A 26,883-nucleotide genomic window follows, 5' to 3' on the forward strand; every position below is an offset into this window, starting at 1 on the left:
TGTCACCCACGCATGTATGTATATACAGATATACAGGCTTGAGTACGTGTGCACCGGTCACGACGCAACAGGATCCGTGTCTTCTCGGCTGCAGTTTAGAGCCCCGTCACACATCCTCCCGCTTCGTTCTCGCTTCGTAACCACCTACACCGTAATCGCGCCGCTCGCGCGCTTCATCGTCTCTCTTCGTGTGTGCGGTTCATTCATCCACGTCGTCGTGTCCACACGCACACGACGACGTTTCGCGCGGTCAAGCCCGACGACGACGACGATGACGATTTACGCGGTCAAGCCCGACGACGACGATTGTGAATGAAATAGTTGGATCTGTCAGTGCCAACTATCGCGTCGTTCCCGGCGTACACGGTGCATCTCTTTTAGATCTTATCTAAATCGTCCGTACACGTTATGCGTAAGGCATAGTAAGTGACCGCGAAAAGAGAGCGCGATATTAGTCCGACCTAAAGGTCGCGCATCATTCAAGGCTCGAAACCGCTCTAATCTTGGTGAGTTCGATTCTCGATGCTGCGGACGCGTAAAAAAGCTCGGCGGTATTTGCAATTGTCAACGGAGAAAATCATTTTAAAAACCATGTTTTTCGAGTACACCATTAAAGAATGAGAACAATGTTCAATTATATATAATACAATAGTCTCAAAATGTATAGCTTGGTTGAATGATGTAGAGAGAGAACGGCATTTTTTTACAATATTTTTTTTCCTGTTATTTTCGTGCAAAACTTGAGTATATTTTTGTATTATTTTGTATTATTCTGAATAGGGAATTTATTATATTAAATGCGGCCAAAAAGAGTGTCAAGAAAAAAAATACGACTGGACACATATACCTTTTAATTCAGATCGACCCTGAACTACTTTTATAATCTAATCGCTGAATTATAAAAGTGGCAAGGGTTACTGTTTCTAGGGACTCGCTGATAAATTAGTTTCAATTCTTGCGCGTTTTGTCTTCGGGATTTATTTTTATTTGTTTATTTTTTTAATGTAATTGTCATTAATATTCTGCAAAATTTTCTGTCGAATGATAGAACGGAAAGAGGGCCGATAACGAAAATGAACTAATCGACCGCGCGATAACACAATCATTAACGAAAAATGCGCCGTAATCTCGGATACTAAATATAATTAGAAGCTGAAATGCTGGATCGAAGAATGATCCCAGTCACTGCAAAGTCGTCACCGGCTTCTTTTCAGTTCGTGGCGTTCGCGAACTTCGGATTTATTACGATAACTGGTTTTGGACGATCGCGACATAATTTATGTCAGCATTCCAATCGTTCTGGGCTTCTTTCCATCAGATTAAACCCAGAGAAAAGCGGAATGCTCGTTTTGAACGTTCATTTCGGCGGGTAAAAAATTGCAAGCAAGTTCATCGGGACGAGATCACCCATCTCTCGTGCAGCTTCCTTGCATGGACCATCAAGCGAAAATCGAATGAGTGCTCGCATGTGCGCGATCGTCAAAATGCAAAGCGGCACCGTGGACTCTTCGGCCGCGACGACGAGCAAGCGCATCATCATCATCATCCGGTGCAGCTGACCATTGTGTGAGTACAACAATAATGATAAATATATATCGGAGAAAGAGAAAGAGACCACCCGCGCGAAAAACTTGCACCTCGCATGCGAGATCTCCATCCGGCGACGAAAATAAAATAATCGCGGCGCGCAAGCGAGCGACAGCCTGGTGGATAAGATACACCGGGAGAGGCGAGGTATCAGAGCGGTATGTTAAGTTATTGCCCGTCATGGTCGAACTTAAACACGTGGAGTAATTTATCAATCTACGAATATGTTACGGAAGCGCTTAGGCGCTCGTGTCGCCCGGAGAGCGGGTTCGTCGATGGAAAAGCGTCCCGATGTAAAGCGCGAAAACGGAAAAATTCGCTGCTCTGCTAACAATCAATCCACTTGGACACTGATAACGAGGTAGAAAACACCCCGCGCTAATCTTATGTAAAAGTGAATTTCGGTTAAATCAGCTAGTTTTTTCATAGTAGCTCAGTTGCAGCTCATGATTTGCTGAACAAAAGGTGTAGTAGCTATGAAGATAAATAATGAACAATTACTGAGTTACAGACAGTCAAACAACTCACAAAGCCCGAGTTTTTCGTGTTTGACTGCGATTGTAAATCAGTAATTATATCTATTATTTAACTTTGAGGATGTAACATTTTTTGTTCAGTAGATAAAAAACTACAACATATAAGAAAACTAGCAGATTTGACTAAGATTCAATTTTATATAGGATTTTTTTAATGCGGAATTTTTGAATTTATATGACATCCTAGATGTAATTAAATCTCGATAAAATCAGCTGGTTTTCTTAAATATTGTAGCTTATGATCTACTGAACAAAAATATAATAGTTGCAAAGATAAATAATGGACAATTACTGATTTATAGCTAGTTAAATACGAAAAATTCAGGTTTTGCGAGCTGTTAGACTGACTGTAACTCAGTAATTATGTCCATTATTTATCTTTGCAGCTATTACATCTTTTGTTCAGCAGGTGATAAGTTACAACATATATGAAAAAATCAGCTGATTTAACCGAGATCCATTTTTACATAAGATTGATGCAGGATACTATGACATACAATTTTTAATTTCCATGTACATACAATGATGCGCGGTATCCAAAGATACGAAGAGGTGTCACGATATATTAAGCGATATAAAATATAAAATATATAAGAATACTTGCTCGTGAAATATCCAATCTCTATTTTAGCTAAATAGACTAATTAGAGATGAAAGTTGAAGAATTAATACACACACAAGGGCAACGTGTTGTAAAAATCTCTTATCTTTATTATTAAAGTAAATTTAAAATTCAAACGATAGTATAAAATTTGAAGATTTATGATTTACGTGATACATAAATAATACGTGACGTGCTCGTAAAAATGTCTTATCTGTACCTGCCTGTGGCAATTACATATGTAATACATATGTTAGTCTATGTCCCATTTTGATACGATACGTTGATGAGAGAGTAAGAATGAGAATTTAGTTTTTTTTAGCGCAGTGTGTATAGAATAACGACGATGAGGAACGCGTGGCCGAGACGAGTGTGTGTAAAAATATCACACGACGAAGACGACAGCGCCAAATCGCTCGCGTGTGGTCCAGCTCGCGTCGAGAGATCCTCTTGAATTGCACGCGATAACACTTTGTGTAAAATAGTCGCGAGTTTCATCAAAAAGACACCGACGTAACTCAAAATTGATAACTGTTGTGTATTGTTATTAAATCGGTCTAATCGCTACCTATCGTGTTATATGTTGTCGAGAAAGCAATTGGAGAACGAGAGCACAAGACGGATTCAATTAATCGGCTTATTAATCAGTATATTAAATATTTCAACTATTAATTTTTTACTGAAATTTCAATTAAACTTTTAAATGAAATCACAGTTGAACAATTTACAATTTTGCATTATTTATGCTAGATTTTTCACATACTCTATTTTTTACTTGTCTTATACCTGCGGAAAGTTTATGGAGATTTAACAATGATGAGTTTACTTAACGGAACAATCATGTTTCCCGTTTAGTTGCTCCATCGTGTGTTATTTGTGTACTCGGCTTTATTATACGGTATAAGGGTCCGTAATTGAAGAAGCAAGTATAAGGTAGCGCTTGCGTAATGCTGTCTCAGTGATGCTCTTATTGTTGTTCGCTAACGTGTTTACGATACGTAGGTGGTACACGTAAGAACAATAAAAGAGTACTTATACAATGAAAGGATTCAATATCGGTATAATATTTGTCGAATTATTGGAAGCGTAATTAGAAGCCTCTAAAAAATTAAATGAGTTATTCGGGATTATATACATATATTTGGCTTCAAGATACATTTTGTCGCAGCTTGCAAAAATCTATCATTTCACGAAGTTTTTGGAATAAATCATTTATATTGCTGCATAAATTTCTCAGAATAAATTTAAATTGCAAACGCACTTTACACTTGACAGTTAAATTAATTTTCTTAAAAATAATTATAAATTTTGCTAAATTATTTTATATTATTTTGTTGTACTATGAGAAAATTTGGAATGAAATAAGTACAATTAGTCTGAATAAATGGCAAAATAACTATTAACATTTAATCTGAATTGCAAGACCAAACATATGATCAGTTAATTGATGATGATCGTGCTCCGTTTAAAGCACCATCATCATCAATTAAGTTAAAATGAATCTTGTCATGTTGAATTTCAAGTGAAAAACATACGCAATCCATCGATGCTTGGAGCAGTTTAATGAATTTAACAAATCTATATGTCAATTATATTATAAGTCAGTCATATCACCACGCACTAATGAGAATTTAAAACCTAACATTTAATTTATCACTGTTCATTCGGATTGCATAATGACAGATTGATACACATGGTACACATTTATATTTTATTACAATAATTTATTTTTTGTTTGTAATAATTTATTTCTTGCTTTTCAAATTATTTATTTATGTTATGATACTACGAGAACTGTAGAGAAAATTATAATTGCAAATAACATTATAACACATTAATACACTTTTTTCTATGATGCACGTTTATAATTAATGAATTAGAAGCGAGTGACATATTGACTTAACGAGATTTAAAGAGATTTCGGAATAATATTTTTTAAATTATTTAGTTATTTTTTATGCTGTATGTGGTCTATCTGCGGCAAAAAGTATCAAAGTGCTAATATTAACTTTTAAAATATTCAACATATTTATATAAGCAGCACAGTCTTAGCAAATGCATATTTATATTTGTAGAATAATAACTTATTTTGCATATATACAATATTTTTTATGTAATATTCTAGCGTTAAATTCGTTCTCTTTCTTAAACGCTAAATTAGTCACGTGAAAATAATGACACTTGTAATTGTAAATACGTAACACTGATATGTATGTAATCGTGCTATTTTTTCATATCTATAACACATATGCCTATAATGCACGTTGATAACGAATGAGAAGCGAGTGACATACTGACCTAACGAGACAGATCGGGTGTCGGGATAAAATCTCATATCTCTATTTATACAGACAGGAGAGAATCTACGTACGCGACTATAAATTACATGTGGGTATGCTGTTTTATTGAAATTGCCGCGGAAAATCGTCGCGTATTTGAATGCGTTCCAGTTACACCAGGTTCATTCAAGTCCGGTTTCAATGTCGACCTTTGTCAAGTCAAGAGCGGACCTTACGTAATCGGCGCTTCAAAAGGAACCACGAAAGGTATGCGTGTGCGAGCAGACCAATTATACCGTTTTAAGTCGAATATAAGTCTAAACCTACGCTTATATATATATACGAAAGAATTAGAGAGAGAGATCGCTTTAAAAAATATCTTCTGCAAAACAAAATTTAAAAAAATATATATAGCAGTATAGCAAACTATTGGTTTAAAACTATCATATTATCTTTTTTTTCTTAAATTTTTCAATTAATTTAAATTCTAAATAAAATATTCTCTAAAAGAAGAAAAACGATTCGAAAGAATCGCAAAAAAAGAAGAATATATTGAAAAAAAGATATTGAAAAAATCTTAAAATTAGAAATGATTAAAAATTGAAGAGCCTTTGGTCGACTGACAATGAGATAGAAATATATGATTAGAGTCGATTGAATCAATTGCAAATTGACTTCAATAAAGCACGAAGTTAAATGTTGGACATTATACTTGAAACAAATTGTTGAATTCAAAATAATAAAAATTAAAATTTTACTTTAAGTTTAAAATAGTCTGAATTAAAAAAAGGGATCTCTATAATTCTCTCTCGATTATTATTCATTTTACGTTCCACTTAAAAGTATACGTCTATAAAATTAGTGCGCTTTGCGCTACCACGATAATAAAAAAATTATCCGAACAATTTTCAATGAAAATTATCCGTAACAAAGTTGTGCAACAAACAGACGATAGAGTAGCGTCTAAACGATCGAACACAGTGTGTCATAGAAATGTTGTTAATAATGTTTTTCTGCTGCTCTTGCAACCGCAATGTATTATCGTCCTCGCTATTGTCGGACATAAGATTTCGTGCACGCATCGTACCTATAATTATACAGAAGCGAGAATGTTTATTACATTACTCGATAAGACATCGGTTTATACTGTCAATTCGAGTGTGAATTTCGCAATGCAAAGCAAAATCGCGAGGAGATCCAATGGTCCTATTGAATGGACGAATTTCTATATATTTACATGGAGAAAATATAGAAAAATTACAATGTGATGTGAAACACATATATAATATAGAAATATTTAATAATTAAAAGTCATTTTCATTTTTAATAATATTATATACATAGTATATTTTACAAAGCAGTATTTGAATATTTTGATACACAAATTATTGCATAATCATTAACAAACAATAGATCAGATGCATAACTTACAATTTTTATAGTAACAAATATCTTAATATTATATTTCAGCTTTACGATAGATTGTAAATGAATATTTTTTTAAAATGTAATTTGTATTATAAAATTCTCCACGTATAAGCTGAAGATTATGGATCGAACAAGTGACTTAACTGAAGGAGATATAGTCAAGAGTAGCCAGAGTCAAGGGTAGCCAGAGAATGATATCTGATCATGAGAAGGAAACTTGATCGAATTCGTAAGACGATATCTCAAATACTTAGTAATTATAATATTAACAGTGTAGCACTGATTCGTGACAATTGCTAAATCTAGACGATGCAGATCTTCGTCTTGTTGATCGAAGTGATCACGTTAAGTGAATAGTATTCTGCAAGCTTATCACTACTCGATATCGTATACGCGTTAGCTGGGATTTGCATAATTAAATGAGTAAACACATTTGTCACATTTTTCATGGAATAACCGAATGTTATTCATATCAAGATGTAAATTGCAAATAATCGCGTGTTGTTAATAAAGTCGTTAGAGATACGATCATCGGGTTTTTTAGCACTTATCGATCTCATCGTAGTTTTTACATTTTTATCTTAAATATCTTTTCTCGATCTCAGACATGCAACGTTTAAATTCCAACTAAAACCATATGTAGATTCTTTCAACAATTTTATTTTTTGCTACATTATTATTATACGGCTTTAATATTTTCATATTTTTTCAAAGATTTTACTTGTATACATATTTTCTCATAATGAGACACTGATTAATTTTTTTCATTCATTCGTGATATCGATTCGCGTGTATCTTTATGACGTCAAGTGCTTGCAAGAACAGAAAATATACAAACGTTTCAGCGAAGCAATAATAAAAAAAAATGAGACCGCGTATGACCTAATCTTCAAGTTACCAGAATACAAATTATCGCGTCACGAATGGTTGGATTGTCGCTCTTACACAGGATACGGTCATAGACGGGCCAGTGAATTCGCCCGTCATTGACCGACTGACTGTCATGAGCGAATTTTACACCGCTCCACTTTAAATAAGGATTACGCTGAATGAGAGATGAGGCATTAGATCGATAGAGATTGTAATTTCAACCTCTTCGTGGAACGTAACAGGAGAAATTTATGTGACATGTTCTGAAAAAAAAAATAAATTAGTTCAATTTATTTATACATAATATGGTTTCATTCAAAATTGCATCATCTCTCGTTAATTTCATCGGTAATTCCTTTGAATTCCAGTTTATATAAGTTATCGAGCAATCGATCGACACAATTATATGCTTTTTTCCCCATCGTGTTCACGGTCAATACATTTATCGACGTAGTGCTAATACGATACTGCGCATGTAAAATCGAAATTAAAAGGCAAAAAAGATATGATGAAACAAGGATATCAGAAAACGCAATAAAAAAAATAGAACACTAATTTGACAGTTGCGAAAGTCGTTTCAAAAGTAGAATGTGATCTAAAATGATGTAATAGTGAAGTCTTAGAGAAAAAAGTGGAATACATTAAGGACTTGTTCTAATTATTTTATTGATAATCGATTATAATTGAAAAATTCGTTAACATAAAAGAAAAATTTGTTCAATGCTACTTGCAATGCAATCTGTACGATACTGTAATCGATAGTATAATTATGTATTAATATATGCGCTTATAATCCTTATGACGCTTTAATGAATTCAGAGCATAAAAAATCACGGAATATTGTTGTTGGAATAAATTAATGTTATCATTGGATTACAACGCATAAAAGCAAATCGCTAAATTACGAAAATTATGAAAAATGAAGATAATTTTACAACTCGTGTGCGCCGTAAACTCATGAATGAATCAGAAATTTTTATGTGTATCAGCTGGTGATTGATGACGTAACAATGTCTATATATAAGCGCCATATGTGTGACGTCACTTGCAAGAAAAGATATAGAACATTGCTCGTCACATTGCACACATTTAAGAAATTTCTAGAAATTGTTGAAAAAAGATTAAGATGCCTATTAGCAAAATGATGAGAGAGAAAATATCGATTAGTTATTCGATACTTAATTATTCTTTTATCATCTTGTGTGTGCTCACATATTTTTAAAATATTTATTTAATTTTTCTATAATATATAAAAAACCAATCTCTCAGATTAAAGAAAATGAGAACAAACTATAGAGAGAAAACCATAATAATAGAATGCAATTTGAATGCATTCTCTGAATCGACACGACGAGGTAATGTCAATGTCACTAGAATTTCCAACGCGTAGGCGGTCTTCCCGGTATTTTTAGAAAATGCTGGAGAATAGATAAACTCACACAAAGAGCTTAAAATAATAATGATGGATAACACAACGCGATTCGAATTGTACCGGAACGATGACGTAACTGTGGGTCGTCCCAAGTGACGTCACGATAGGATTTCTCGCACGAAGACGACCCTTCTAGACGTCTGGGAATGACGATAGGGGTTCGCTATTGGTGTACAGACACCAGACCGGAGTAGCATCGAGTTTGCGGACTGACTGGAAAGTGGCTCGGATCGATAAACGTGCGTCTGCTCCGTCCGGCGCGCAACACACAGACACAGACACACGCATACATATATGCACGTACAAAGACACATGTATCCCCCAAACTAGTTTTAAGGAGGCATGCATGCACGCGGACACGATGCACGATCGCGATCAGTCGCGATGTAACCGCAGCGTGAGACGGCCTCGCACCAGGCCATCGGGTGACCGCCATCAGATGCTCGACGTAGGCTGATCTCGCGCTGAAGAACCGATCACCGGTCACCGAAGCCGGCGATCAGCGACCTGCGACACAGAAGGGGGTCCGACGGTGGGTCCTCGTCCTTGGGAATCGTCGGGGGTCCGTCTGGGACCACGCCTGAGGAATCAGGTACGGGCGGAAGGGTCGGAAAAGCGACACTCGAACTTCGAAGTCAAAACTCACGCGAGATACTTTTATGACCAAATATTTGCTTTAGAGGCGAGGTTCGTCAACTCCTCATTTATTCAGCAATTTCCGCGGATTGATATTCAGCGAGTATGGATCAATTTTTAAACATCGTTTAAAGTTCTATGTCATGAACAAAATGGAATTGTTTGCGAAGCATGTTTTTCGGAATTTAATAGAATCAGAGCGATGGAGTAAGAAGGATTGAAAAACTGAATTCAGCAATCTTTAATCCATTTTTAAAGAAAATGTGTGGAAAAAAATAGATCCTAAAATTTTTTTAAATTAAATTTTAATTGATTTTTTTAATATGTTGAAAAATAAATTTATATTGCTGTTTTTTTAAGTAGATTCTTTAGCTTCTCGCGATTTTTTCCTATCAGGGCGTTACCTCGATGCTGGATTCGGATAGATAACCGGTATTGCAAATACATAGATAAATAATCGTCGATAAGTCTTATTAACATATTTCTGAACATTTTTTTCGAAATTTAAAACGAGCTAAAGTCATTAAATTAAATACATTCAACCGCCGAACGAAAACGCACGTGTCAAAATCCCATTTGCGTAAGTGTTATTCGGTCATTGCACTTGTTTATCGGCAATTCGAAAAACGATGACGAATGCGAAATGCAGGTAAGCGGCAGAGAATTCCATGCATCAAAGTTTTCCGATGACTTGGACATAAGTTAAGATTACAAGAACTCGTGTAATTAAACGAAACATGCTTTCCAGACCTCACTAGTCGGTCGATGCGTGATGCAAAGAACAGCTGATCAGACAATGAATATCAAATGCGATCGCGCGATCGATCAAACAACAGTTCGCGATATTTAACATTGATCCTTATCGAAAATTGCAGCATAATTATATCGATCGTTCTAAATCTTCTTTCTACTTGACATAGAAATAAAAGGAAATTATAAATGTCGCAAAAATATATTGATTAATCTATCTATAATTAAATACACTTGCGAGAGACTAAATTTTAAAAAGAGAATTGCAGACTTTCAAATTTTATATATTATATAAGAATGAGTAGAGGAAAAAATCGGAAAAGACAGAAGACAATTTGAAAATCAATCGCTGACCCAGACAGTTAAATATTCAATTTCGGAATAAATAAACTCTACGTCTATTTATTACGTTTTTATAATGTATGAAAATTTTTTCCTCTATTTTAATTCATAATGCAATATTAGTTTCCTCGAAGTATCGATGTTACATTTACTTGTAAAGGCAAAGTTGTTTTTTTAATGAAACAATCGCATGGTCTGGCCTTGATTGAGCAATTTATAATCTTAATTTCCGCGCGTAAGGCTGCCCACGCGATTGAACATCGTTATCGTTACCGTCATGACGTTTTCGTATGCGACAATTCCAAATTTCGGATATTGATTGCCAAATCTGAGGCCCGCGTGAGAAATCAATCTGCAGTTGGATCGTCATTATTGCTAGACGAAGATGAGAAGAAAATTAAATGAATCATTGCATCACGAACGACTTATTAAAACGCGCGGTTATATTATCTCGCTTATTATGCACGCGACTTATAATATAATCAATGTAAAATGCGTTCACGGTAGTAATATTGCAAAATAGATTATTATACTAACTCCGAGACGTAATTTAAGCAGGAGGAAATTGAGCATGTTAGATGTTAATTAGCGGCAAACGTGGCTCGTATGAAACATTTATTCATGATATTATCTGCTTGATATACGCGATAACTTTATTCACAAATACAACGCAAATCACGGAATTATGTAGAACAGTTTCAGCACATAATGACGAGATTATTTCATAATGTCTTCCTTAGGCAAAAAATTTAGAAATAATATCTAAATAAATAATCAATCAATTCTCGCTATGAAAGAATTAAATTTATCGATACGAAAAAAACGTTAATAAATCTTCATTTTTCTATAAATGTCTATCTGCGGAAAATTATTTAATAAATATATATCGATACATTGAGAAGATATTAATTTTCTCCAAAATTAGAAAATGGTATTATTAATTTATCCTTGCTAATATATTATTAAACAGGCTTTGAGTCTTCTTAAATAATGAATTTATGAGATTCTGATTATAGTATTTTACGTGGTCTGCTAAACTTACGATTAGATTAACATGACGATTCTTTGACAGTGATCCTCCACAGGAAGAGGCCAGTTACCTTTCTTCTGGCACATCGCTGATTGATATTTTGATTTTCGCCGTGATTAGCCGACAGCAGTTTCTCAAAAGAATCTAATCGACGAGAGAGAGAAAGAGAAGAGGGAGATAGTGGCTCTTTCTCCGGCATAATTACGTAATTTACATTATTTGCGTCCTGAAATACAACTGTCGTCGTCGTCGTCGTCGTCGTCGTCGTCGTCGCCGTCGTCGACGGCGTGAGCCTTATCATTCTCAAAGGAGAATGGCTATATATTCGCGGCAACGAGTTTCACGCAGCCCTCAGTAGGAAGATGATTAGAGGGCCAGGTGCATCAACATCCGGTACTAGTGCCGCCCGACAAGTCACAACCGTCCCAGACCGCCAATACCGGCATCAAATTCGAAAAGTATGTTCAAAAAAATATTGTGCAGAAAATATATCGTGCGCCTCACGTATCTCACGTAACGAGAATTAAAAATTTCGAATCAAAAACATTGCAAAATGTGCAACGATGCGCGATCCACGTTTAGCGCATAAACGATTGAAGTTGTTAGGTGACGGTGTTCAAATAAAATCGTACGATGGGATTAATTATGGATTTACACATTTTACACGTGCCACAATTAACTAATTACACTCGCTCATTCATCTAGCATCGATTCGTCTCGAATTGTTTAATCGAAATTAGGGTTTTTATTTTTTTCATCACCCGAATCTTAATTGTCACGCGTCTTACCTGACTTGGACTACGAAACTCAGTGCGATAATCGATCGGCAAGTAAAAATTGCAATCAATATATGATTTAAAAAAATAAAATAATATTAAACTGTGATTAAATTAAAAAATTGTAATAGAAAACTTGTATCAAGAGCTGCTTTATATCGATGTTCTATTTAATCATTTTTAATTTTACAGCTCGAAATCAAAAAGACAAATGTACCATATAATCGTGACATAATATTTCATTATTCCGTCACCGAATCGTAGAATTACACATTTATCGATTTCGTACGAAGGTATTAATAAGTCGATTTCGTTCGAAAGTGTTGATAAATCGTAACGTTTCGCCTTGACCATCCATTGACGATTGTCACAAAAGATTAATGAGTATCCTTCAAGTCATCTGATCGACATCAATGAGAAACTATCCTTCTGTCGGCAGTGAGCAATGTAAGGAGCCCCTGCTTCCGGAGAAGCAGAACTCCCATAGGATGACACCGACCGATGGCCGGTCGCGGACCACTTCCGAATCGAAGGAAACTAATACCAATGGACAGACAGCTTCGGTGAACTCCACCACCGGTAGCGGACACAACACCGAGGACAACAGCTTCGAGGTGACCATCTTCGACGAGGGTGCCGATGGCGGCCGGCTGCCGGATGTCGTCGCCGAGAGTAAAATCTACGGTGTGGCTGACGAGAACGAGCCACTCGAGTCGTACTTGGCGATCACCATCCAGGTCTTCATACCCTTCCTCATCGCCGGCCTGGGCATGGTGGGCGCAGGATTGGTTCTCGACCTGGTCCAAGTAATTAGTCAATTTATTTCAAATTAGCTTGATTTTCAAAACTTTACATTGTTAACAAATCTTTGTTTTCATTTATTTGCAGCACTGGGTAGTCTTTGAGAAGGTCAACGAGCTCATGATTCTGGTACCAGCACTTTTAGGACTGAAGGGTAATCTAGAAATGACCCTGGCGTCGCGTCTTTCTACTCAAGCGAATCTCGGACACATGGACATGCCGAAGGAGCAATGGCACATGATTATTGGGAATCTCGTCTTAATACAGGTGAGAATAATAGATGATTCTATCACAGAATATAAATGAATTTTTCTGATACAACCGTTAAGAAATTTGATTTCTTTAATAATCTAATTCTGAGTTGCAATTATTAATATACGCGAAATCAAACACAAATCGTCAACGGAGCATTATTCTGATAATACATATTCTAACGCTCTAGATCGAACCAAGCAATGTAACAAGATATACTCCATCAGTCCTTTCGTATTTAAGTTCAGACTTTACTTTAGCGAAACTGGTTCTAACTAGATATTCCACAATTAAACACCGATATTTACCATTCGTCATGCGAAAAGGAGTCATAACTTAAATACATTGCCAAACACATAATTCTATATCGTATAATTTTTCCTTGAAACCTCTAGTACTTTGTTCTAATCGACGTTCTTCGATCACACGTTTGCTTCTAGTTAAACAACTGTGTGACAAAGAACACGGAAAAGTTATGCGCTATTAATCATCCGATTTCTTATCATCTAGCATCATAAATATATCCACGGGTGCACGCATTACGTTTTTTTTTAAGTTCAAGTTCAACCTTTTCTACTAATAAATTAGCGAATTTTCATTAGTTTTAAATCAGTGGCACGATGTTCTCGTGACTTTGCTAATTGACAATAAATTGATGAAATTGATGAAATTGGCACATTACAATAAATTGCTGCTATTTGCCCATTATGAAACGATCGTCATTGTTGATGCATCCTGGAAATCGTAAATTGCCAGAGAATACTATGATGTGACGCGTTAATTTGATCAGTAGTTAACAGTTAATTGTGAAACGAGCCGGCGACACAATTCTAAGAAAGTAAGCAACGTTTTTCCTAGCCATTCGATTTAGCAAATTGAGCTATGCACTCCGGCCGTCTTATCATACTGGCGCCACGATTTTATTTGGCCTTCGAAGCCGACTGTTTGCTCATCTTTTGTGAGCACATGCTGGTTACTTCATAAAACATCGCGCTTTAAACGATACGTGTATTTCCATATCGTGAATCAATATCTATACGAGATAAACTGATGTATCTTTGAAATTTCTGTATAAAATTAGAACATTTTCCCCACAGAATATAAAGAATCATATTATATCAAACTTCTTGACATTTTTCTTTTATATATATATCCTATCATTTTTTAAATTTTTTCCACAAAATTCTCTAAATATTTTATAAATTAAATATTATTAAAATTTTATATAATTTTAAACTCTATAATCATCCATGCTTCTTCAAAGCAAGCATAAAAAAATTCAAGAGAAATAAGTAAGAAAGTCTGTTTCTCTCACTTTACAAATTTTTATTATATACATGCAGTAGATCTGTTGCTTTATAAACATAAATGTATCTCAATCTTGTAGTGCCAAGCAATAGTGGTGGGCTTCCTGGGTTCCGTGGTGGCGATCGTGATGGGTGCCTTCCGCAATGGCACGGTTTCCTTGGATCACGCCTATCTTTTATGCGCCAGCAGTTTGGTCACCGCGTCCCTCGCTTCCTTTGTTCTGGGCCTTATTACCGCGGGCGTAATCGTCTTCTCCCGTCATTGCCATATCAATCCGGATAACGTGGCCACGCCGATAGCCGCCAGTCTTGGCGACATCACGTCCTTGGCACTTCTCTCTTGGATCGCCACCGTGCTCTACGAATGTATAGACAAGCAAGATTGGGTAGCGCCCCTCGTCATAGCCTGCTACATCCTAGTGACACCGCTCTGGGTGTGGATTGCCAAGAAGAACAAGTATACCAACGACGTGCTCTACTTTGGCTGGACACCGGTCATGGTGGCTATGTTAATCAGCAGGTAAAAAAAGAAAGTCTATAGTCTTGGAGTTTTGCCGATGAATAATGTATCTATCAAAGGTCTATTGTTAGATTGCCTACTACTTTATTATGTCATATTTCATGCAAAATTTTCTATACAGTTGCGGCGGTCTCATACTGGAATTCATGGTGTCGCGTTTCGAGAACCTGACGGTGTTTCAACCAGTCATCAACGGTGTCGGCGGAAATCTGGTGGCCGTCCAAGCTAGCAGGATATCAACGGCGCTTCACAAGCAAGCCGAACTTGGCACGCTTCTAATTCCACCGGGTCATACGCATCCCGTCATTTTCATCACTCCTATCGCTAATTTTTTCGGGAAAGGTATTCTTTCATTCCTCGATAAGTAATCAGAATTTTTTCTCGTCATCAGGATGCTCCTTCATGCTCGTCATTTGCTTCCTTCAGGTATGCACGCCAGGACGACGAGGGTCTTGATGATGATGGTGATACCGGGCCACATCATCTTCATTTACCTGATCAATTACATGAAAGACGGCAATACGTCGATGACGCCGCTCTTCGTCTTCGTTTACCTCTGCGCGGCGATGCTGCAGGTCGCGGCGCTCCTCTACATCGCCTACATAATGATCCACTGGATGTGGAAACGAAAGATCGATCCCGACAACTCGGCTATCCCATATCTGACCGCGATGGGTGATTTGCTCGGGATCAGCCTGCTTGCGATTGCCTTTCAATTTCTGTACCTGGTCGGAGATCAAGATTTCGACGCGCCCTGATCGTAGTAAGACTAATTTTTATGTGGCTATGAGCGCAGTTAACGGACGATCATGGTAATTGATCACGTTAATTATTGCTTGTATGTATCATTAGAGGAAATCTATCAGATAATTAAAACTGTTTTTCTCTAAGAATTTTTAAATCGCATTTATATAATGATATGTAATTATATCAGATATCAATCAAGGAAAGATTTTTGAGATATTTCTCAATAACTTGTTTTCAAAATAATTTGCAAATATAAGCTACAAAATTCTGATTCACTATCAATAATAAACTATATTTTACATATAACTATATTTCACATTATGTACATTATATTTCAAATACTTGCAATGAAGTTCTGAACGCAACTATCATATTTGAAAAACATTAATTATTCAAAGCGCATATCTCGGTTCATATTAATAAGACCATTTACGGATATTCGAATAACATATTGCATTTTTTTACAGGAAGTCATAAATTATATAATTTTTCCGGCAAGCGACGGGCACAATAATTAGAGCTGTCGAAAGGGCATTCCTACGAGGCTGTGGTCGTCTGAAAGTATATTCCACCGAACGCAATCTTCGACCTACCAGTCCGCCGATGAGTCTCACAAGGACGGACGGTCGCAGTATTTACTTGACAAAGCATTAACGATTTGTCATTTTTTTATCTCGCCTTTTCGTTAAGAAATTAAGACTAATCATCAAATATATCAAGACTCCCTCCCTCTTCATATTTTATAAAAATTTATTTGTCGAATTATTTTCGGCAGAACCTTGTCCGATATCTCAGTATTTGATAATTGATAAATTTCTGACGAACGTAAAATAAAATAACGGATCGTTAATGCCTTGTCAAGCCGAGCGGATATACTCAGGTTTTAATTAGCTATATTAATATATCAGAAGATAACAAAAGTTAGTATGCCAGATTATAGTTATTACTAATATATTAAAAGATAACGAGATTAGTAGTACATGGCAAATTAATTCGAATATAAAACTTACGCTTAAATTTTTGCAAACGTTATCTTCAGAGTTTAAGCCTAAAATCCAAAAATTAATTTCTTCAAAGACGGCCGATGGATAAAGATAATATTAATAACATTAAATTAATTATTTATTAAATAATAACGATAATTTCACGAACGAACTTTTCGGCAATATATGTTTGGCGAAAGCCTAAGATTTTGCTAATTCCAGAGCTTAGATATATTTTAAAATTCAAGAACAATTCTCGTAAACTGTAAAGGAAAAAAAAATTGGAGCAAAAATTTTCGAATTTCCTGAAAATAGAATAAAGTCTACAAAGTTATATTATTAAATTATAATCGTGAAAGTTGCGATAAAAATTTAATATATACAATTCCGATAGACTCTTATTCATCTTTTTGAGCTCAGCGAGAATTTTAGTTCTTCCATCAAGCACGCGTAAATAAAAAAAGTACGTGTAATCATACCAATTGCGCATGTGTCTTCGAATAGTTGCCTTCGTATACGACGAAATTTAGATAAGTATTTAGAAGCTGCCACGCGATCTATTTTTGGAAGCTTTAGAAGCTCTCGAATGTGCTCGATCCTGAAGTACTCACTGCATAAACTATCTTAACTTTTGCAATGCAATTAATTGGAATTTATAGTCTTCCTTGTGTAGATAAGCAATTCCTACATTTTATTTTTTTAATTTAATCAAAATTATTTATTAAAAATATTCAGAAAATCTTTTGATTTTATAAAAGTAATCGTTCTGAAAAGTAAAATGCATTATCGAGTAAAAAATTGAGCCGATGACGCAAGTCATCATAAGTTCGAGAGCCAGCAAAATCGCACGGAACCTCGTGTGACAGAGTGATGGAAAATGATTTTTTTGTGCTCACTATAGTATTATCACTTTGTCAAGTAAATGTATTTTCAAAATGTTTTAAACTTAGATAAGATTTTACACATACGGACGTACCGTAATACAAACAAAGGAACTGTTTGCAAGTTTCTGATAATAATTAAAACCTTAACATTTAAAAAAATTTTAAAAAAGACAAAAACACAAGTGCGCAATTGTTAAGGAAATATAATCCATAAATTTAACTCGAATTAATCGTATCAAGATATCATTGCAAATTCTGCGAAAAGGGTGTAAACGAATGATAATATATGTGTGAATCTTGGTGAAATTGTGCATGATATAGTAGCATCTCTTCGAGGAGAGAACGATGAGTAGCATTTCGCAACGTAAAATGTGCATTTAGTTATAATATAGTAGACAATGTCCAGGTGACAATCTTCTGACATCGTGCGAATAATTTAGATCATACACTCTGATTATAACACGTTTTTAGTACAATACGTTTCTCTGCGTTTAAAGATAGAAAGATTTTAACATATTCACAATGACCCTTGGGTCGAGATTAATTTCACTCGGTACGTTTGTCAATTTATGTAAGTATTATATTGTATAGTATTGTAAATTACAATATTCCATGAAGAGAGAGAGAGAGAGAGAGAAAGAGAGAAAAAGCGTCGTTATATCCCCGTGTGTACATATTACTGTGTATAATGTACGCATTTTATATGCACATTACGTATATTAAGCATCGTGTCGGGGACTAATATTTAGTCTATGTGATAGAAAAAGGGATTTATATCCAAGATGATATCGCCTTTCGATACATACATGTTCAGTATTATCGCTTTAATATTGCCTGGAATCGCTATAATTGTGACTCCAGCAGATATATCCGGTTCCGCCGAAAGAACATCGCCCAGGCAGCAATATATCGAAAATTGGGATATAAGACATCTTTAAGACATTTTATGACCCGATTTTGGACATGTTTCGATTTTATTGATGTTGTTTGGGTGCGTACGTGCTTCTCTTGACACGTGTGTTTCGTAGCAAAACTGCGTTCAAGTCGATCCGATTATGACAGCACGCTGCATTCTTATACATATATGAAAACAATATTATAACACAATACGTTGCAGCTGCGATTAGATTTGATTAGCTTTAATTCATTCATTCATTGTCGAATCATTTCATTCGTTTCGACTCGCGATAGTTGCTCCACGAGTTTCATCAAAGACGATATTGCGAGATTAAGTATAAAATGCGGAAAATGCGCTCGCGTATTTGCGAACGTAAATGCTCTTAAGTATTTCTCTTTTGCATGTATTTTGATATGCAATCGAGTACTTTATAAACGGTGTTTATATATTGATCGTCTGTTGCTCGTGTGGCACGGTAGTGAATAATGTCATTTATTTCATTTCATTTTATAGAACAAAATATGATTTCCCTTTTCTTTTTTTATACACGTACGTCTCTGTTATTTTTAACGAACACTAGAATTGTAATTATGGGTAGAAATGTGCTATAAATACGCAGACAATAAATACACAATCTGCGAGGACGGATACATAATAAAGTATTTTGTATGTAAAAAAGTTGAACGAGTATATAGGATCCCTTGTACAAAATCGACTTTTACGAATAAAAATGGAAAAGAGATATATATATATATATATACATATATATATATTTTAAATCATTTTTTTATTCTACTTGTGAAGAGAGGAAAATGATATCGCAAAGAACGATGCTGCCACTCGATCGCCGGATTGCAAACTCTTGTCTCGATGTAATGTATCCTTGAAGATCTTTAACATTGTCTGTCTAATCTAAACTATAGCGTTTAATCCCCGTAAGTAAGAATGACGAACGTACAGACAATAATAGCAAAGGAAAAAAGAAATATTTTATATACAATATCGTATTGAATTGTAATTTGTAAACAATAGAACTGGATATTTAAACGGAGAAATCAAGCAGTGATACTTCGGAAATATGTTCCTGTCTACATTACGTTAAAGCATATTTAAAAAAAGAACATAGGCATTTTTGCATCATTACAATCAATTTCGCAAACATACTGGCGATATCTATAGTCAATTACGGTATGAATCGCACGAGTTTTATGACGACGAGCGTGATATAACGCAGTGATAATTGCGCAATGATATCCCGATGTCTAACTGAAATTAATTGCTTTTAATTGTTGAACACGAAATGATCGAGCAGCATAATAGTCGAAAAATATTTTGATGTAGATCTCATCGAAATGTAATTTTTTTGTAAAATATGTACAAAGAAAAAAAAATAAAATGTACAAAGAACGCTCTGAGCTTTCTTTTATACGATTGTATTTATATATATATATATATATATATATATATATATATATATATATATATATATATAGTGAGATATTGAATATCGAAAGAAATAGAATAATTGTGAATCACATAAGATTTATATACAGTATATTATCTTGTTTTTATTTAATTTTGCTTTATTTCCTTCTGGAAAATCTAATTATATATATATATACGCATATATATAAATTATATATCAATTTAACACAAGCTCTTGCACAATTTTTTTATAAATAATATATATACATATGTATAAAATATATATAACTTAATTTCTCTTCAACATTTACTGCAACATTGTCATTTTTCAATTTTGCTTTAAATTGCTTTGCCATAGTTTATTCCTAAATAAATATTGATATCTATATAGTAACAGTCATACTATTGCGAATATCTAACTATTAGATTTATATTATATCATAAAAATATACATATATGTATGCATCATCATGTGATACACAATACATCTTCACAAAACCCTGAGATATTTTTTTATTAAAACACTATCATGATTGTAGCAATTATCCATAAAAGCATATTTCATGCATAGGTGTTAATAAATACATTTATGTAATGCAATTGCAGTATAAAAAAATTAATATATTTGTTTTCCACTTGAATCAAACGTGCAATGTCACTAATAAGCTGTTCTGTTGATTTATTACAAATCCTGAAATACATCTACCAAGGTGAAATACATCTACCAAGGTTGGGTCAATAAATAAACAGATGCGACGTATCTCGTTTCTTTTAATGCTATAAAATATAAATAAGCAATAATATAACGGAGTATAAAAATATTAATCGAAAGATCGTGATGCGTATATCGAAAACCCTTACATCGAGGATTTATTATCGCTTTGTATATAAATGTCACGAGAATTGATGTCGCGAAGGTTTGATCTTATCAACTATTTACGATCTCGAATTTAGTGTGAAAGAAAATCTTTAAATCGACGCAATGAATGTATATTACATATTTATACATAAGAAAGTATGATACACACATACGGCAGTAAAGTATGCGCAACATTACAAGTTGACACGCCGCTGTAATCTTACAGCAATCACGATATTTGTTCGTAATAAACTGCGAACGCAGCCTTATTTACTGTAATTTCGCTGCTTCCTTCACTTTCCAGCGAATTAATTCCATACAAGCGACGGCATCTTCTTTACTGTCATGACCACCAACTAGAATGCAAATTTATTATTAAATAAATATATATATATATATATATATATATATTTACTGAGTATATTATATTATTATTATATTTATTATTATTGAATATATTATATTTATTATTATAAATATATGTATTATTGTTTCTTTCCCCTTTATATAAACACCTCTCTTCCTTTTTTAGGTATAAAAAATTAACTGTCATACTCACTATCATTTTGTATAAGTTTTCTGAGATATTCAGAACAAAGATTTTTCAATGCCCGTTTCTGTGGATATCCATTCTTATGTGGAAACATAACGCTGGTATCCACAACGGTATCGTGAAGCAGCCTCAAAGCTTTAAAATCGCTTTCAAGACTGTGACCCACCAGAATTGTTTTGTCCGAAAACATTGTGAGAAGTGTAGCTTGTACATCTAAAATAGTCGTCGTCACGTCTTTCATATCCTCTTCTGTAATCCCTGAGAACCTATCAACATAAAAAATTACTTGCTACATACTGATAAATACTGATATTGTAAACGACACATATAACAAGTATTATGCCCAATCAATATTTTAGATCTTATCATTTACCTTGTGTTATAATCAATTATCGTATTTTGTGGTTTGACTAACGTTTCATATATTACGTTGCAATCTTCATCAATGACTGTTACTCTAGTCAATTCTAAACCATGCGTAGTATAACACATTTCACAATCAAGTGCATAGACACCTTGCTCGTCCATAGAAACATCTTTGTTTTGTTAACAATGCAAAAAAAAAAAATTAATCATATAATACAATGATATACTTACAATTAGATATATAGGAAAAATACATAAAGAACTGGAAATACCTTACCTTTCGATAAAGTTCTCACATAACCGCGAAGATTTTCATAATCTGTGTAATCCCATACATGTGTCTTTGCGTCGCAGCAACCAGTAGCGGATCCGTATTGCTGGCAACAACTATACTTGCCCTCGCCTTTAATTGTAAACTTTCTTCCCCAATGATATATACAGTTTTGTTGCTGTACAGCAAAGCACTGTTTATCTACCATATACGCTTGGCCGCATCGGCTGCATATTCTTTCGTTAGGCACTTTTGACAAAATATTTTGGTTTCGCGCATTTATTACATACACCTTTGCTTGTCCCTGCAAAATATAAGACATATTTTATTGTAGCTAAAAACACCATTAATTTTGATCGAAAAAGTTGTAATTGTACATCACACTTATTCCTTATTTGCATTTTATTGTCTAGAAGTTTTCTTTACCTTTAAACCATTCGGATGTCTACGTGGAAATCCATTATCTCTCAGCTGCGTCTCAGTCATGATATATTTTTTGAGCATATTGTAGAACGCAGGTCCTTTGAAATCTGTCACGGTCTTTTTACTCTTTACTACGCTCCAAGAACCCTTTGATTTGCCAGCAAGCACTGCTTCGTGAGATACCATACCGTAATTCAATCTGGCGGACTTTTCATCCGATTTATTCTGATCAACTTCCTTCCTCAGTCTATGAGCCGCCAACATACACGAATTTTTATATACAGCGAGCGCCTTACATCTTTCGTGACAAGCTAATTCCTCTTTAACGGCGCGTTGCGCTGCATCATCGCCATTCGTATATATTTGCACGCATATATCGTGCATTATATTAATATAATACTGACGAACATTTAAGGGAAACTTCTGCGTGGCGACTTGGAGCGGTTCTGGACGTACCAGTTGAGGTACCTGCGTATAAATATAATTTTAATAAATAATGCGCAGTGTATATGTATACGGACACTCGTATGATTAACTTATACTGGAATACTGAAGTTTCTAATTAAGACTTACCATTTGCGGAATGTGAGCAACACGTACACCGCCCTTCGTAGTTTGCGCTGTCGTCTTATCTATTTCTTTGTTCTCTCCGCATTTTTTCGCTGTCACCGCAACTTTTTTCTTCTCCATTGCAAGAGATTGTGCATATGGAACATGAGCGATTCTAATGCGACCTACAATACACATTACAAAAGATATTAATAAAAAAAATATGTCGAAATAAAGCATAATTTAATTGCCACGTTATTCAACTTGCCATTCGGTTGAAAATCGCTGTTGCTTATTGACAAAGCAGACTCGATATGCTCTTTGTGTAAGTTACTCGAAGACTGAACTGCTGACACAGATGTAATTTGAGGCTTCGTATCAGCTGTCGCCGCCTTCTCTGCAGCCTTTCCGACCGCTGCTTCCTTCATCAAACGCCATCGCTCGTACATTTTTTGTTGTGGTGTCATGAGCTTTTTTGGTGGCTGACTAGGACCTAACTGTCTGGTGACGCTTGTAGCCGCTGAAGGATGCGCAACTCTTTTCTTACCAACTTCTTCCACATCTTCGGTTTCTTCTTTCGATTTTTTGATCGATACTAATTTTGGATGATCAGAGGCTTGATATTCCTTCAAAATGAATACAAATAACATTAAGTAATAAAGTTTATCCAATGTATTAAGTAAAAACAAAATTAAATTTTTTTTATTTTTTATTAATAAAAACATTTTTATGAAATGAATGAGAAAAATTTTAAATATAATTTGCAATATACATGTATACTTTAATTAATTAAAATGCAAATCTAAACTACTGCAAAGAATAATAAAAAAAAGTTGAATATATCAAATATTTTTATATGTAAATATTTAAATAAAAATTTACCTGAAAAATCTTTAGACATTCTTCTTGTACATCATGATCAGAGTCTGATAATTCTAAAATCTCTTCGTCCATAAAAGAATGAATACTGTCTGCAGGACTATCATAACTACCAGATGAATTCTTTTCACTACTACTCTCTTTATGTTTGCTAGATTTTTTGGGAGAATTACTAGATCTTCGACTTGATTTCAAATGATGTTTCTTGTCGCTTCTGCTGGACGTATGTTTATTTGAACTAGATGAATTTGTTCTCGATTTATGCTTGTCGTGCTGGCTAGATTTATGATGATTATTTCGATCTCTCTTTGGAGAAGTATGTCTATGTCTGTGTGAGTTCGAGTGATCTCTACTTCGACGCGAAGAATCTTTACTATCATGGTTGCTTTTCCTTTTATCTTTATCTCTACTAGAAGATGAACGATGTCTATCTCTGGAATTTGTAGAATGCCGAGATCTTTCTTTGTCTCTCCTCTCAGAACTATGATGATCTTTCTTATCCTTTTTCTTACTTTTACTATGACTCTTATGTCTTTCTTTTTCCTTGTCAGTTCTCTCTTTTTTACTATCCTCTCTTTTCTGAGATAATTTACTTGTGTCACTTGCTTTATGTTTAGATCTATTACTACTTTTTGTATCATCCGTTTTAATATCATAGTGATTATTATGCATTTTTTTATCTTTATTGCTCGTTTGTTTATCTACAGTATCAACTTTTGCATGTTGCAAGTTTTCCTTCTCTTTTTCATTCGCGTCCTCTATATGTTCAACTTTTTCAATGCTCGTATTATGTTCGTCCTTAGATATGTCTTCTACAGATTCATCATCAGAAAATTTAGGCTCAATATCCAAAGAGTAATCTTGAGAATCTTCACTGGCCGATGTTTTAGCTTGTCCCAATACTTTAGAAGTAGTGTGATCGGTAATAAGAATCTCATCTATCATATTAAATTCTGGTTCAAACTGATCCAAAGTATCATGGTTTAATTGTTGAACTGTTTTTAATGGTGCCTTAACATTTTTAGGAACGTATTCCTCTCGTCTTTTCTTAGATTTTGGATAGTACACTTCTTTGAATTTAGATTGATTATCGTTCGAGTTACTATCGTCATACGAATTTGATGAGGATGAATCCGATTTAACTGTCGGTACATAACTTTGTACAATATCCTGATCAGTTGAATTGACTATCGCAGTAGGTTTATATGTAACTTCAGATGACTGAGAACTGCTGGATTCCTGTATAAGATTTAACCATGGTTTAACTCGTTCTGGTGAAAATTTACGTTTCACAGCCACTCTACTCTCCCTGGTTGGCATATACGAAACTACAGGTATGTGTCGTTTTTTTAATTCGGCTATTGGTGTTGGATTGTAAACACACGTGACTGGGTTTGTGATGGGCGTGGGAATTGCAATGTGTTTTCCTACAATATTTGATGTAGTGTTGCGCATAGGGCCAGTAGAACCAGAACCCAGAGTTGGCTTGAGTCCTTCCACTACTTGAGAGACAATGTTCTGTGAAACTTTCTCCGTGTCTGTGACTTCCTGATCCGCAAGCACCTTTTTCACAGCTTCTGTCACTAAGTGTTGTAGCATATCAGGATTCGAGGCCACAACATTGGCAGATTTGTCCTCCTGAGCTTGTCCCGCTGCCTGGGCCTCCACCACTCCAGCCATTCCTGCTGTGCTGCTTCCTGCATCTTCTGTATAAATTATACAATAGCTTTTAGTAATTTACAAACGTTATTTTATAAGACATATATTTTTGCATATTTAACAAATTTTGCTATTTAGGATAGTCACTGATCTACGAGTACATTAACTTTGATTCTTAGAGACATATAAAACAATCATTAATTAATTATAAAAATATTAGCTAAAGATATAAAAATATTGTATAGTCTTTGTCATAGTCATAGCATGATGTGTCATACAGAGAACATCAATTTTCTCATTTTTGTTCTTCTATAGACAATGGAAATGAACAAAGGATTTATCATCCTAAGATCTCAACAATTATAATCCGACAGCTTTCCAATCGTGCAGCAATGTCGTTCAATTTGACCAAAAAACAACTTGCGGAATACACATCTCATAGAGACTAGAGATTTATAGCTTGGTAGGTTATATACATCGTTGAAGAAGATCCTGAGATCGCACGCTCTTACCTCGCCTAGCATGTTTAAAGTGACAATAGGGCCGATCGCACGATCCGCTGTCATAAAACGGGCAATTTATCGTTTTAAAATAACCGGTGGAAGGCAACATAACTGGTTCATCGCACTCCGAGCTTCGGAGAGGCCATTCCTCGCGATAGATGCGTTGTCGTTGTCCTCGCGTTACGTATATTTACGAGATTATCGCACGCTAGCCGAGTCGCTCGATGTCAACGATTCCGAACATGACATACTCGCCAGCCGCGTCACACGTCACAAAAAAAGGTCGCAGACCGATGCGGCAAATGAGAGAAAATTCCGGCAATTTTTCGCTCAAGTCTAAACTTAACATGAGAGGTTACGTTACGCCGTCGTTCGGCTCGTAACTCGCAAGTAGTGCGATACCATCGTCATCGCGCAACAGCACAGATTAATAGACAGATCGCCAAAGGCCTGCCTAAAGAAGAGACCGCCATCTTCGTGCGATAGACTTTGCCCCTTACCGACACACTTTGCCCCTGGTTCGAGTCCGTGCTAAATTTCGTAGACTTGAACCAAAAGACTTTGCCCCTGGTTCGAGTCCGTGCTAAATTTCGTAGACTCGACCAAAAGACTTTGCCCCTGGTGCAAGTCCAGGCTAAATTCGTTTGACATTACCAACAGACTTTGCCCCTGGTGCGAATCCAGGCTAATTGATCATGAGACCAATTTGAGAGATTTGGCCCCCGTTGTGTGTGTGT

At 35.1% G+C, this 26,883-nt stretch overlaps 2 protein-coding genes and 1 long non-coding RNA gene across 6 annotated transcripts; 1 reads left to right on the top strand and 2 right to left on the bottom strand.

The window, feature by feature from the left end:
- The first annotated feature begins 8 nt into the window (after window positions 1–8).
- Window positions 9–20,066, top strand: LOC114933356 (solute carrier family 41 member 1-like). Of its 4 annotated transcripts, none has more exons than XM_085487137.1 (8): window positions 1,500–1,566; window positions 11,534–11,949; window positions 12,707–13,073; window positions 13,156–13,335; window positions 14,708–15,147; window positions 15,269–15,489; window positions 15,574–15,910; window positions 16,362–20,066. In XM_085487137.1, the coding sequence occupies exons 3-7, from the start codon at window positions 12,756–12,758 to the stop codon at window positions 15,903–15,905; spliced, it is 1,491 nt and encodes a 496-aa protein (XP_085343263.1). In that variant the 5' UTR covers window positions 1,500–1,566; window positions 11,534–11,949; window positions 12,707–12,755; the 3' UTR covers window positions 15,906–15,910; window positions 16,362–20,066. The 4 variants fall into 4 exon arrangements, with proteins under 4 accessions (XP_085343261.1, XP_085343263.1, XP_085343262.1 ...); XM_085487136.1 differs by lacking the exon at window positions 1,500–1,566 and adding an exon at window positions 8,501–9,325; XM_085487135.1 differs by lacking the exon at window positions 11,534–11,949 and having other exon boundaries at window positions 9–1,566.
- Window positions 12,420–13,786, bottom strand: LOC114933357 (uncharacterized). The gene is made up of 2 exons (XR_003820049.2): window positions 13,629–13,786; window positions 12,420–13,354 (listed from the first exon to the last, which is right to left on the bottom strand). It is a non-coding gene; the product is annotated as an uncharacterized LOC114933357 (long non-coding RNA).
- A 673-nt stretch (window positions 20,067–20,739) lies between the features above and the next one.
- On the bottom strand, window positions 20,740–26,638 carry LOC114930909 (uncharacterized). Its single transcript, XM_029302768.2, has 9 exons — window positions 26,156–26,638; window positions 23,988–25,690; window positions 23,374–23,731; window positions 23,130–23,290; window positions 22,560–23,024; window positions 22,140–22,437; window positions 21,870–22,032; window positions 21,503–21,762; window positions 20,740–21,299 (listed from the first exon to the last, which is right to left on the bottom strand). Exons 1-9 carry the CDS (start codon window positions 26,253–26,255, stop codon window positions 21,214–21,216), a joined length of 3,594 nt encoding a protein of 1,197 aa, XP_029158601.2. The 5' UTR covers window positions 26,256–26,638; the 3' UTR covers window positions 20,740–21,213.
- Window positions 26,639–26,883: the final 245 nt, after the last annotated feature.

The sequence above is a fragment of the Nylanderia fulva genome, unplaced genomic scaffold, assembly GCF_048542155.1.
Source record: "Nylanderia fulva isolate GAGA-0341 unplaced genomic scaffold, ASM4854215v1 Scaffold50, whole genome shotgun sequence".
NCBI lineage: Eukaryota > Metazoa > Arthropoda > Insecta > Hymenoptera > Formicidae > Nylanderia > Nylanderia fulva.